At 53.3% G+C, this 12,841-nt stretch overlaps 4 protein-coding genes across 4 annotated transcripts; 3 read left to right on the plus strand and 1 right to left on the minus strand.

Moving 5' to 3' along the window:
• Positions 1–23: 23 nt before the first annotated feature.
• Positions 24–5,791, plus strand: EV422DRAFT_522631 (glycosyl hydrolases family 15-domain-containing protein). The gene is made up of 11 exons (XM_053069836.1): positions 24–413; positions 509–564; positions 632–711; positions 782–902; positions 971–1,156; positions 1,221–1,619; positions 1,702–1,788; positions 1,844–2,405; positions 2,466–4,776; positions 4,869–5,430; positions 5,494–5,791. The coding sequence occupies exons 1-11, from the start codon at positions 324–326 to the stop codon at positions 5,567–5,569; spliced, it is 4,530 nt and encodes a 1,509-aa protein (XP_052927084.1). The 5' UTR covers positions 24–323; the 3' UTR covers positions 5,570–5,791.
• Positions 5,792–6,597: 806 nt separating this feature from the next.
• EV422DRAFT_522635 (uncharacterized protein) lies at positions 6,598–8,729 on the plus strand. Its single transcript, XM_053069837.1, has 2 exons — positions 6,598–6,874; positions 6,951–8,729. Exons 1-2 carry the CDS (start codon positions 6,742–6,744, stop codon positions 8,519–8,521), a joined length of 1,704 nt encoding a protein of 567 aa, XP_052927085.1. The 5' UTR covers positions 6,598–6,741; the 3' UTR covers positions 8,522–8,729.
• Positions 8,730–10,432, minus strand: EV422DRAFT_522636 (syntaxin 6, N-terminal-domain-containing protein). Its single transcript, XM_053069838.1, has 6 exons — positions 10,083–10,432; positions 9,726–9,993; positions 9,562–9,618; positions 9,269–9,486; positions 9,102–9,196; positions 8,730–9,022 (listed from the first exon to the last, which is right to left on the minus strand). Exons 1-6 carry the CDS (start codon positions 10,112–10,114, stop codon positions 8,946–8,948), a joined length of 747 nt encoding a protein of 248 aa, XP_052927086.1. The 5' UTR covers positions 10,115–10,432; the 3' UTR covers positions 8,730–8,945.
• An 89-nt stretch (positions 10,433–10,521) lies between these two features.
• On the plus strand, positions 10,522–11,881 carry EV422DRAFT_494149 (beta-lactamase-like protein; the record flags this gene model as incomplete). The annotated part of the gene is made up of 3 exons (XM_053067720.1): positions 10,522–11,058; positions 11,149–11,620; positions 11,685–11,881. 3 exons carry the CDS (start codon positions 10,522–10,524, stop codon positions 11,879–11,881), a joined length of 1,206 nt encoding a protein of 401 aa, XP_052927087.1.
• Positions 11,882–12,841: the final 960 nt, after the last annotated feature.

Here is a 12,841-nt window from a genome sequence, read left to right on the forward strand (position 1 = left end):
GCCGAACAACGCGTCTTCATCAACCCTAACCGTGTGTCATGTCTTTCTTTCATTTGCCGTCGTGCACAATGCACATGCACGCCGCCTTATCTCGATGCCGCCCGATTTTGGACTTGTTTGCTGCCAGGGAGGCGGCGGGCGTTTTTTCCCAGCCCATTCCCAGTCCATTGCCAAGCCTCCCAACCTGTCTCTTTCGCACATCTCTCCCGCATACAGCCCCTCTTGAAGTAGCCTGACACTTCTGTGCGGAAGACGCTTGTTGCTTTACCACACCATCTTAGTCCCTCCCTTGAGCGCCAGCTCGCTGTCTATAGTTCTATACAATGTCGCCCCCTGTCCGTGCGGCGCTTGATAGATATTATCATGAGGTGGCCAGCATCATCCTCACGCGTCAGAATGCTGTCACTGGGCTGGTGTGTATTCCGCCAGAATTTGCTTTTCCCATGTGGGCCGTTGAGAGGTCGCTGTTTACGATGGACTCCGTGCTTACGCGGTTTTTGAACTCAAGATCCCAGCTTCAGTCGCGATAACAACCCACGGAGACTACCGGGACGCCTGGGTTCGGTATGTCTAGATCATATGTTCGTCAAATAGCATGATACTCCTCGCGACTAAAGTACGCTTTGCACAGGGATAACGTGTATACAATCTTCTCGGTCTGGGGTTTGGCACTCGCCTACCGGCGTATTGACGATGATGATGGGAGAGGATGTGAGTTGATATGGGAGCATTCCCGCTTCGCCCCGGCCCCATTGAACGAGTAATTGCTCCGTTGATGCAGATGAGCTGGAACACGCGACCATCAAGACGATGCGAGGTTTACTGTTTGCAATGATGCGCCAGGCCGATAAGGTCGAAAAGTTCAAGAATACTCAGGCGGTTACCAACGCGTTGCATGCAAAGTGAGGCTCGGTTCACATATGGCGGGCTCACTATATTCCCATATTGACCTCGTCCGACTCCGGGTCAGGTACAACACACAAACAGGTGGCACCGTCGTCGGCGACAATGAATGGGGCCATCTTCAGATCGATGCGACCAGCATTTTTCTTCTCATGCTCTCGCAGATGACAGCCAGTGGAATGCGTGTCGTGTATACCATGGATGAGGTACATTTCATCCAGAATCTAGTGTTCTACATCGAACGCGCATACAGGTGAGTGAAGATCAGGGCATTTGACCTCCAGGGCTACCGACGACTGACGGTACGCGTGAAATAGGACTCCGGACTTCGGAGTTTGGGAACGTGGAAACAAAGTCAATCATGGAGAGCCGGAGTTGAATTCTTCCAGTATAGGCATGGTGGTCGCGGCGCTGCAGGCGATCAAGGGGTTGAACCTCTTTGGGGCGCGCGGAGGACCAGCGTCTGTCATTCATGTGCTTCCAGACGAGATCACGCGGAACTACACCACATTGCACTCGGCACTTCCCCGTGAATCCGGCTCCAAGGAAATCGATGCTGCCCTGCTGTCGGTGATCTCATTTCCAGCATTTGCGGTGCACGACGAGCAGTTGGTCACGCGGACGCGGAACGAGATTGTGAAGAAGTTGGGGGGCAATTATGGTTTCAAACGCTTTTTGCGTGACGGGCATCAAACAATGCTCGAAGATCATAGGAGGTGGGTTTCAGTCGGCTTTCCTTTGCACGCCGGACATTACAAGTCGTGCCCGGGTGCTGACAACAGACATTAAACCTCTCAGGTTGCACTACGACCCCGCGGAATTGAAGATCTTTGAAGGGATTGAATCTGAGTGGCCATTATTCTACACTTACATGATTTTGGACGGGTGAGGATGGCGAGGCTTAAGAACCTTGAATTACAAATAGCTGACAGGAGTCTAGCCTCTTCCGTGATGACCCAGCACAAGTGCACGAGTATCGGGCCAAGCTCGATCCACTACTGGTCGATTCGGAGGGCATCCCGACCTTCAACCGGCATCAACTGGCCCACGAGCCAGTAAACTCACCACATGCGCGTACGCCCTCGGTTTCGAAGCGTATCTTACCTCCAGCGCACATGCGCTTAGTGCCGGAACTCTTCATCGTTCCCCGCCAAGCTGTGGAAGCTGAGCGCAAGAGTCCAAAATCTCAAGAGCGCGTACCGAACGAGAATGTCCCACTTGTATGGGCCCAAAGTCTGTATATTCTTGGAAACCTGATTCACGATGAACTGCTATCGCCTGCGGAGCTGGACCCCTTGGGCCGTAGACTCTCGATGCGTCGAAAGAGCAATTCAGAGGTTGTGGTGCAGGTCGTGATCCTTTCGGAGGATGAGGAGTTACAGGACCGTTTGAGGAAGTTTGGCTTGGATACTCAGGTTGCCGAAACATGTGCACCAGTGAAGATTTCCCCTCCGTCGGCCCTGCGTGACGCTTATACTGCATTGGGAGAGAACCAGAAGCTTGTAAGTCATTGAGTCTATTGAAATGTGGCGATAGCGTTCAAACTCTCGCATTCGTTATAGGGACTGACTGGGCGGCCCAAGCGGCCAATGGGAACGCTCAGCACATGTAAACTATACCGCTGCCAGGGCAAACTCTATGCCTTCACGCCGCACTTCATGGATAAAGAGGAGTTCTATCTCGTCAGCGATAATGATTATCTTGTGAGCTTGTTCGAACAGGAACTCTCATTTGTGCGAAACCACTGGGACGCCACTGGTCGACCTACCATGACTGTAATGCTGACCCGTGAAATGATGGCCGGCATCCGTGACATCGATCAACAATCTCAAAGGTGGCGACACGACTCTGTCCATAGTAGCGGACGCAACCTCCTCAACTTTATGATGTCTCTGCGGTCAGGGCGGGTTGGCGGGGTGAGGGTCCGCTCTGGCCGACTGAGTGATATGATCCCCACCGCGTGTGTCGAAAGTCTTGACTTCCTGGTCAGCGTCGAAAACAGCGATTACGAGGATTGGGACTCGGTGTTGAGCGGGCAGGGTGCCGATCACGATTTGTCGAAGCTGTCCTACTCGCCCATCGACACGGAGGAGGCTGGGAAGGAACGCATGCGATCGGCTAGTGGGGAATATAGGAGAACTCGTAGGCGGTCTAGCATGGACTTGCTGGCACCCAAGAGTCCTCTGGCAAGTCCCTGGGTCATGGACGAAGTGTGGACGCGAGATGGATTCCGCTTGCACGATCATATCGAGGAAACTGATGAGACGGTGCATGCATCGCACTCCGTCCGTGTGGAAACTCCTCGTCATGGGCCAATGTACGCAACTTGCGATCCGATTGATCCGAACAGCAGCCCTCCGAAAGATTCTGTCGCATCTCAAGCAGTGCTGACGCTGACCCTGCGCGACGCGGGCAAGGTTCCTGCCGCCGTTGATCTGTTACGCAAATCATCCAACTTGTTCGATCAGATTGACCTGCTTCATTACATCTATTCCTGCCATGGATTGGGGTATGACATCTCAGGACTAGGGACCGTCTCCACACTCCTTGAGGAAGTCTATCTCAAAGCGATGCATCTGCGACAATGGAGTATCGTGCGACAAGCTGCCGGACTTCTAAAGAAGATGGTCAACTCTCTGACGATCAATCTTTCTGACCTACTCATCCGTCAACGCCCGGTAACAATTGGATACGGAAGCGAGGAGATGTTCATCACATCGCCAATGTCGCCGGCGGCTTTAAAGGAGAGCATTTACAAACACTGTGCAAGCGATGTACGGGAGGCCCCTCTTGTACAAGAAATCCTAACGTATCTGGGCTCCTTCATCCGTGGCACACCTGACATGTTCGAAGGTATCATGCGTGTACGGACCCACTTCTTCATCATCGCGATCCGAGAGGAGATTTCGAGGTTGAAGGGGTGCAATGAGGAAGTGGCCATCGAGCAGCTGATGCAACTCAGCCCTTATGAGATGTGCGGCCTACTTGGGCAAATCCTGGCGGCTCACGATACCTGTAACCTGCAGGATCTCCACCACAGCGCTACCCTGGGTCTCACCGCGTCAATCCCGCGGGTGCGGCATCTTGCGAACGTACAGGTGGAGGGAACAGAGTCGTCCGCCATGCGACTGTCAAACATTGGAGCAAACCTTCCGACGGACTTGCTCATTCAGGTTCAATCCGCCGGCTTCAACGCAGGCAATTTCGCGAGAATCGACGTGTGGCGGGATGGACAAAAGCAGCAGATCCGCGATTGGGGATTCGGTCGTGGCCTGAACGTGGCGCTCCTCGATCCCCTCGACGGGACCATTTTGGAACGTGTCACTTTCGATACGCACGTTTCGCAGAATGAGTCCGAGGAGTTCGCCAAGCTGGTGGAGTTCCTGGACCCAGGAACGATCGTTGTTGTTGCTGTTATGGATGACGCCGCAGAGAACTTGTCTGAGTTGGCCGTTGCTGCGTTAGAGAGTCTTGGATCGGCTTCCATTCGATCATTGCAGTACCGAGATTCTTGGTGCATCATTGGCGAGAGAGGCGCAGAAAAGGGATCAGTTCCCGAGCATTACATGCAGAGTGAGCGCGGACCGACACCTGTGCTCGAGCAACGCACGGACCTCGGTAAAACGAGGCGCAACATTCTCAGTCAAGCTGCTGCGAACACGTCCTCGGGATTGTCCTTGACATTACTGCTGCCATCGCAAGGAAGGTGGTTGAGGCGAAGGAAGAATGACGGAGCAGTGAACAGAGTTCCGCCAGACTTTTACCCCAGAGTGTGGAAGCTGTTGTGCATGTCGGAAGGCATTCTGGTTGGGAAGCAGTTTCTGCCGAGTAACCCGACGGTATACGAGAAGACGGCTGAAGAGCTCAACTTCGGTGAGTAAATGATCAGTCTTGGAAGTCATGTTTAATAGTGGAGTACCATGCCGGTTCCACTCACAATTTTTCCCCGACTCCCCATTCATCAGGTCTGCAAGTCGAATCTCTTCTCGATGTGATTCGCGACCCCGCGGAGCGCGAGATTGCCGCCGAATGCCTGATGGTGATCAATCGCCTCGGGGAGCGCAATCCGTCCATCAGCCTGCAGCATCGCCGGGTCGATCTTCTGGCCATTATTCGCGATGCGGTCGAACGGCACTGGGATGATTGGGTAGCGTCACACGCCTCGGACATTGCCGGCTCGTCAGATCCCGACGTGAACGCGGATGGACAAGGCTCGCCCCAGCAAAAAACACAATCTCTACAGCCCTCGACGCCAAACACGCCTCGCCGGACGAGCAACACTGCGCCCGGGAACGAAGTGCATCCGCTTTTGAGTCGGATTGGGCTTGTGCGTGCGGCCTCGCAACTGAGCGTGGATACGGGCGCAGGGTCGGAATCGGGGAGTTCGCACGGTGGGAGCGTGCCCGTATCAGCAGCGCCAGGTGCGGTCAACGGGCAACCGCTGGTGCTGCCGCAGGGCGACTGGTCGTTCCAGCGCCATGAACGGCTGGCCAGGCGTCTGTTTTTCGACCTCCCGCACGACGGAAAGTGAGTGCTCTCATCTTGGTATTTGCTTTACCTACTTCCTGCTAATCAACGCGTTCTTTGTAGGGACGGAACAACGGGATACCTTGGCGGGAGTTCTGGACGTTTGTTATTCGGCGGCTCGATCGAGCTTGATCTGTAGACATACCCTTACATTTTCATGCATTGGCGCTGAACCTATGGAGGCCAAGGACTCTTGACCAAGTATCTTGCTATGCCTCTCTATTTATATTTAGATCATTTTTCCCTGTAAGCCATACTTCGAAGTTCCCAGTCAGCCTTTCATTCCCACTGCATTGCCATGGATATGGATGGTCCTGGGAGGCAGTTCTCCCTTCCGCTTCGGAGCCCGTAAACAATGCACGATTGAGTGTGGTCCATTGGGGGGATATGACTGCGATACGGTGACTCATGTGACGGCAGCCGTTAGTAACGTGCACTGTACACGTCACGGCCATTGCACGCAGGACTTCCCCCCTCTCTCCACTCTGGACCTCAAGACCGTTCATTCTCCCGCACACACCCCACCCGGAAGTTCCCACAACGCAACGTATTCCTGCCAACACAGATACCCAAACTACAGGAGCAAAAGCTTCATCGACGCTGGCCAAGCTCTCCGCCACAGCGCCGTCGTTCGACGCACTCTCGCGACGTCTGTGTCCTCATTGTATTGAAAGTCCGCCGGAAGGTGTCGCACCTCAAATTGTACTTTAGTCGGTCGACCCTTTACAAAGCGTCTATATCCAGCAATGGACGAAAGTCCAGTCAATCGAGCCAATCACTTTGCGCACGCTGCTGAAGAGTACGCGGAAACGGGCCAGTATGCGAATGCAATGGAGGCTCACTTCAGAGCTGCAGGTGCGTAGACACCGCGTCTTTCGTGGCTATTCGGTAGAGGCTGTGTGGGTACTAGAACCAGCGCTCAACCCATGTTCTTCTCTTGTTTCATTAGAGCAATTTCTCTCAGCTGTCAGTTACACGTCTGACCCGGAAGCCACCAAAACGCTAAAGCTTCTGTATGCCAACCACACGCGACAAGGGAAGGAGCTGCAACGGCGGATACAGACTCGGTCTCCTTCTTCATCCCCTCGGATGCCCTCCAACAGGCCGACATCTGCAACGGCTACTCGACCTCCGATGCAACCTCCATACCTTCCTTACAACACCTCACAGCAACAGCAGCAGCAGCAGCAACAAGCGCACCGATCTGATCGGGGATCGAGAGACCGCCCGCAGTCATACGGTGGGAATCCCAGCAACACCCTGAGGCCACCAGATCCACGTCAATCCAATGTCCACAATCCGCGGACTGCTATGACTGGGGGTGACTTTTCCGACTTCGGATCGAGGCATTACTTTGTAGGCCAGAACCAGTCAGATAGCGCAATGGCCAGTCAATCCTACCGTACAAATGCAATTGACCCTGCATATGGTGGTGGCGGAAATGGTGAGTGACCTGCGCAGGAGGTCTTGTTTTTGATGTGTTGCTGACAGCCCTTTTTCCTGTTTCTTTTTGAATGCAGTGGTGACTCACGTTCCGCCGGGACCAGCTACGATGGCTGTTATGTCTCTGGACGAGTCGCAGGGGGTGGTACAACTGAATCCGCAGGATTCCTTTGCAGCATCGTACTCCGTGGTTGCAAAGGAAGGGGACGATGACCCAGAAGATCCCTTCAACAAATTTTGGGAGGCAGTCGAGAATCTAGTAGAGAAAATTTCGATTCCAAGTCCGGTGGCCTTTGCCACCGCTCCGATAGGGAACTCGCCGCATATGCAAGTCAGTGAGAGATACGAGTTTCACAAAGATGCAAATCAAGGCTCGTTGGGCGCTTCACTACGCAGCACACAGATGTTGAATTCGTATCTGGTCGTGCCGCCGGGTGATGGACATCCGTTGATGGCATCACGCTCCACTGTGCTGTCGAATTCAACCAATCCCACATTCAACCCGCCGGTGTTCTACAATGCTGCTGGGCAAGTGGTAGATAATGAGATGCAGGGCTTTGGTGGCAGTGTGGAGTCAAACTACTTTGGACAGAGCGGAAATGGCGGACCAATGGGGTCAGATAACTCCATGAGCAAAAGTGCGAGGCGGAGATCTGGGTCACTGATAGGCACCAGCTCGACGCAAGGCATGGGGCGAGAGTACGGCGGCATGCGTGGCCAGGATTCCATGGCGAATCAGGCGATCGCGGGCACTAACAAGACGCACGAAGAGTTGGTTCTCGAGAACTTTCAGCTCAAAAAGACATTGAACGCGCTAACCCACAAAGTGTCATTCCTGGAACGTGCGGCCGAGGAAAACAACTTGCTCAAGTCTTCGATCATGCAGTTTCGACAAGATGTTCGACGGCAAGCGTCGACGAGGGGCAGACGAAACATGGGCCGGTCGATGACCACAGGCCGAGAGGACGGCAGGGAGCGCGAAAGGGAACTGGAAGCCCGCATTCGGACGCTGGAGGAAGAGCTCGTCCGCGTCCGCGACGAAGGAGAGAGGCTCAACGCCGCCATGGGCAAGTACAAGGAGCGGTGGGCCAAACTCAAAGAGTCGGCCAAACGCAAGAAAGAGGCAGCCAGCGTCCCCACACCTGGCGGTCCCTCCTCCGACGTGCCGAAACCGTGCCCGTCCCCATCCCCATCCCCGTCAATGCAACCATCGCCTTCCATGCAAAACCTGTACGGAACAACGCCACCGTCCGACACATCCCACACATCGCCATTCCAAGCGCCATATGGGACGTCGCCGGCAGATGACGGCTTGCGGGGCCTTGTCGGCATGAGGAGAGGCAGTAATACCAGCCAAAACAGTATGGGCGGCGCTGGGATCACTCACAGCACACGGCACATCATCAATTCCTCCGTTTCCGGCACCAGCGGCGCCGGCGGGCCCGTGGCCGCTAGCGCCACGCCATCCGGGGGCGGCGGTGGCGGAGTAGGAGGAGGAGGCAGCGCCGCCCTTCAAACATCGGCCTACACAAACCCTGACGATCGATCGTCGTTATCTTCGGCGAGTCGCAGTCAGATGCATGGTGGTAACTTTGCGGGCGACAGGTCGTTGTTTTACTCGGCAACCAGTGGATTTGGTTTCGATTGATCAAGTGAGAATGCGCCCGCCCTTGCATTGACTACGGCGCTGAACGGCAGGAATGGTGCGGCTGGCGGTGGTCATCTGTTTCTGTAAATGAATGTAGTTTTGTAGTTTCTCCGCTTTCCAAAGCTTGTGCCGTTATTCCATCAATGTATGAGCCGCCCTTGTTTGATGGGTCTTTTTACAAGTTTTCTGAAACAAATGAAAAAGTGGAAGTTTACATGTGAAAGGTTGACTTTTACCTGCCGAGGGTGATCATGAGTATTGATGAAACGGCAGGTTGTTTTCTGCGTTCTTGCTCTTCGCATGTACAGATATGCAAAATACCATTCATATAGCCAAAGAACGATGTTAGACTCCAAAAAAATCCCCTCCCAGGATTGTATCTATTTTCTTGACCGACGTCAAGTAACCCCGCGTGGACTTCAAACTACAGCCAAATGATCATCAGGATGAGGATGATGAGAACAACAATCAGGCAGATGATGGTCCATTGTTGTTTTGTATCTGTTTGATGAAGTATATGCAGTCAGAGCGAGGAGGCATAATGGTAAGCGAGTTTCACTTCGTCGCGACGGCATCATACCTGAGTTGTCCTTGATGAACTTGTTCATACGCTTCATCCCGAGCTGCAGTTTCCCCGCCGTCGTGTCAACATTAGCTTCCAAGTCAACGAGTAACCTAGAATACAACTCCGATGAGCTCCGCGACAGAACAAGCGTGCGGGTGATCAAATACGCGTGCTCTTCTCACCCCGTCTGATCGTCCAGCTCCTGTCCCATAACATTTGCAATCTCTTTCAAGTTCCCTACGGTATTCAACACACCATCGAGCTGCTCATCCTGCTCCCGGAATAATAATTGTTGTTGCTGGGCTTCGCGTTCAATGAACCGTTGATTTGAACTCTGATAGTCCTCTTGAGTACGGCCGTATGGGTCCGTTTTTCTAGACGTTTTCGTCCCTAGTAGCGCCTGAGGGGATTACAGAACAGAGTCAGCTACCACTCTTCCCTGAGACGGGAGAGTTCTTTGCCTACAAGAACTTACATCTCTATTTTCCTTTTCCACGCGTTTCTGCGGACTTTGTACAGCTGCTCTCATCTCCTGCAAAGCAGAACAGCGAGACAAACAACACATCAGACACCTGACCCCGTAACGTCCGCATTTTGAAAAAAAGCTCATGCAAGATGTCTCCTGTTTCCGTGCCCCACCTGGAGAGTCGCCCGTGTCCTCGCAATAAAGTTCTTTCTCTGATCAATTTCTCGCACATCCAGTCTGAACTTTGCTGGATTCGCCTCGACAATCCCTATCGTCTCCTGTAATGCTTTCAGATCCTCATCGATGTCCAGCAACGCCTCTTTCAAAGCCTCCGACTCCCGGCGAAACGACTCGCTCGCCGCTGACGTGTCTGGCCCTTTAAGGCTGTCATTCCATTGCTGATATAGGCGAGAAGTATTGCTCACGTTCAGCTCTACCTCGCTATTGAAGAATAGGCGGATGATACCATGTTAGATAACTGTTTTCTTGGCAGAGTTGCTGGAAGTGGGGAGCTTATGCGTGTCACTCACTCTTTGAGAGCGAAATATGGGTCTTCCGCCATCCCTCCACACTCGCTACGTCAACTTTGAACCGTTTTTTCTTGGCGGAAAAGTAAAATCCTACTGATATACTCCCGATGGACGAAAATCCGTTCCTCTTTTCGAAGCGGCACGAAGGTTTATCTGCGCTCCCAGTGGCGGGGTTGTGCCTCGGACGCTTTGCAATTCGCGGCGACGTCAAGCTTTCCTTGGCTATACAGAACCAGGACTTTCCCACAAGACTAGTGGGCGACTGAGAGCGGGTGGGAAGGTGGAAGCAGCTGAGGTGACTTCCCTGGGAAAATGTGTGATGTGTGATGGCAATGAAGTTTGAATGAAGTTGGTCGATGCGCAATTGGACGCGCTTGTCTCCACCGCCGTCATCACCAGATTTAGTTGACTGGGCCAAGTTCCAACTTCCCCCGCGACAATGTCGGCGGCAAAGACAAAACAAAACATCTCGTTGAACCAACTCCCTCCGGGAAAGAACATACCGGGCACCGCCATCGTCGTCGACGCCTTCAAATATCGTAACCCGGACTTCCTGTACTTCCTGAGTCACTTCCATCAAGACCATTATGGCGGAATTACGAAAAATTGGAGCGATGGGCCCATATACTGCTCTCAAATTACCGCACGGCTACTCCGGCACGTTCTCGATGTTCCCGAACAGTATATAAAGTCGTTGCCTCAGAATGAGCCTGTGGACCTGAATGCGGAGTGCAGGGTCACTCTGATGGATGCGAACCACTGTCCTGGCGCGCACGTGCTGATTTTTGATGTGAAAACCGACGAAAGCGTAAAGCGATACGTTCACTGCGGAGATATGCGTTATGAAGCGCGGATGAAGTGTTGGCCTTCCTGGTTTCGCGACGGCGCTTTGGTCGACGTCGAAACAGTCTTTCTCGACACGACATATTGTAATCCTCGCTACAAGTTCCCGAAACAGGACGTTGTCACAGCGGCTGTTGGTGAACTGGTTGCCAGCAGATTTGCTGCAGATCTGAATGGAGCGACATCCCTCAGAGAAAGTACATCTGAGGTCGAAGGTCATGAGGATGATACACCGCCACTAGCACAAGCACAGCGAAGAACATTGTTCGTCGTGGCCACCTACACAATCGGCAAGGAGAAAGTGCTGCACGAGATTAGCACGGCTTGCGGCGACCTGTGCATTTACACCTCCCCGGACAAAAAGGAAATTCTGAATCTTTTGGACTTGCCTTATGCGAACATCTTTGTGAGAGAGCCTCGCGAATCTTCCGTTCATATGATTACTTGGGGGAAGCTGGGGGAAATGGTTCCTGGGGGTTGGAGATTTTTACCGAATTGGGGATTCGCACAAGAATATTTGGATTGGGCCAACTCGCTGCTCTCAGACGACGTTCCAAAGTTTACCCATCTTGCGGGGATCGTCCCCACCGGATGGACATGGGAGTTTCAAAAGCAGCATGGGACGGGCTCTCTCTTTCATTGCACCATGAAGCCAGGCCAAGAACACCTGTGTATATATGAGGTTCCCTATTCAGGTATCAGGCCTTGATGTCGGCACACTCTGGGTTCCGTCTCGTTTATTCAACACTTCCATCATAGAACATAGCAACTTCGAAGAATTGCGGGAGTTCGTGGAGTTCCTAAAACCCGCGCGCGTGGTTCCGACTGTTGTCGGAAAGAGCGGCAATGCGGGGAAGCTAGCCGGGTACTTTAGGGATCTTGTGGACTCGCGAAAAAGTTTTCAGCTCGGATTCAACGACTTATTCGCAGGCGAGTGGACCTTCAACTTCTCGTAAAGCGGTGGCGCGGTGAATTTACTCTCTGTATGGCGGCAGATAAGCAACGGGCGATAAAAACGGGAAGTCCGGGGCCACCGGATGTGCCTTTCGAGGTTACCGATGTGAAACCGTTGACTTCGGCGACCGACGGCGTACCGAGTCCTTCGGAAGCTATCATAGCTGTATGTCCCGTTTGCGATGTACGGGTGGACGCGGTGGCGATCAATGGGCATTTGGACATATGTCTCTCCAGGGATGTGCTGAAGGAAGTCGGGGAGTCTGCGGTTACGTCTCCCAGTGACGGGTTTCAACCACGCACAATAGGGAAACGACCCGCAGACCGATCCCCCACACACAGCCCAGCTACGAAGCGCGCAGCTGTCAAGGGCGACCAGCCCCGCACTCAAACAAAGCTGTCAACCTTCTTCTCCAAGAAGTGAGCAAGAAGTGTGGGGTCGCAAGCGGTACACCAATGTTGGAACGGTTTCATTTGTACAGTTACATCGATCACATTACATGTACACATCTGACACCAGCTAACGGTCGTGATCCTTCTCGAGCGTCCATATAATCAATAGTCCTTTCAATGGCTTGGGATCAACCCCTCAAACATCCGATCAATCGTTGCCGAAATCTCTTCCGGGTTGACACTTCCTTCATCAGAAGGCGCAGAAGGAGCCGTTCGCACTGTTCCTACAGGACTCGAAAGCAGTGCCCGCCTCGCCGCCGGTGAAGGCGGGTTCTCCGGAGGTACGATCGAATCTGACCCATCCGTGATGTTCCCGGCTCCATCCTCATTGTGGCTGAAATGGTAGTCATATTCGGCGTTCCTGGCGGCAGCAACGTTACTGCCACCCGCACAATGCATTTCAACATTGGGGATCGAAGCCAATCCTTTTCCCTGAAGACTGATGGACCCCAGTTTGTCCACGCCCTTCAAAGTGCCAGCGACGGACCCGATGCGGCTGACAGACCCTC

The sequence above is a fragment of the Fimicolochytrium jonesii genome (genome assembly GCF_025526975.1).
Source record: "Fimicolochytrium jonesii strain JEL569 chromosome Unknown EV422scaffold_6, whole genome shotgun sequence".
NCBI lineage: Eukaryota > Fungi > Chytridiomycota > Chytridiomycetes > Spizellomycetales > Powellomycetaceae > Fimicolochytrium > Fimicolochytrium jonesii.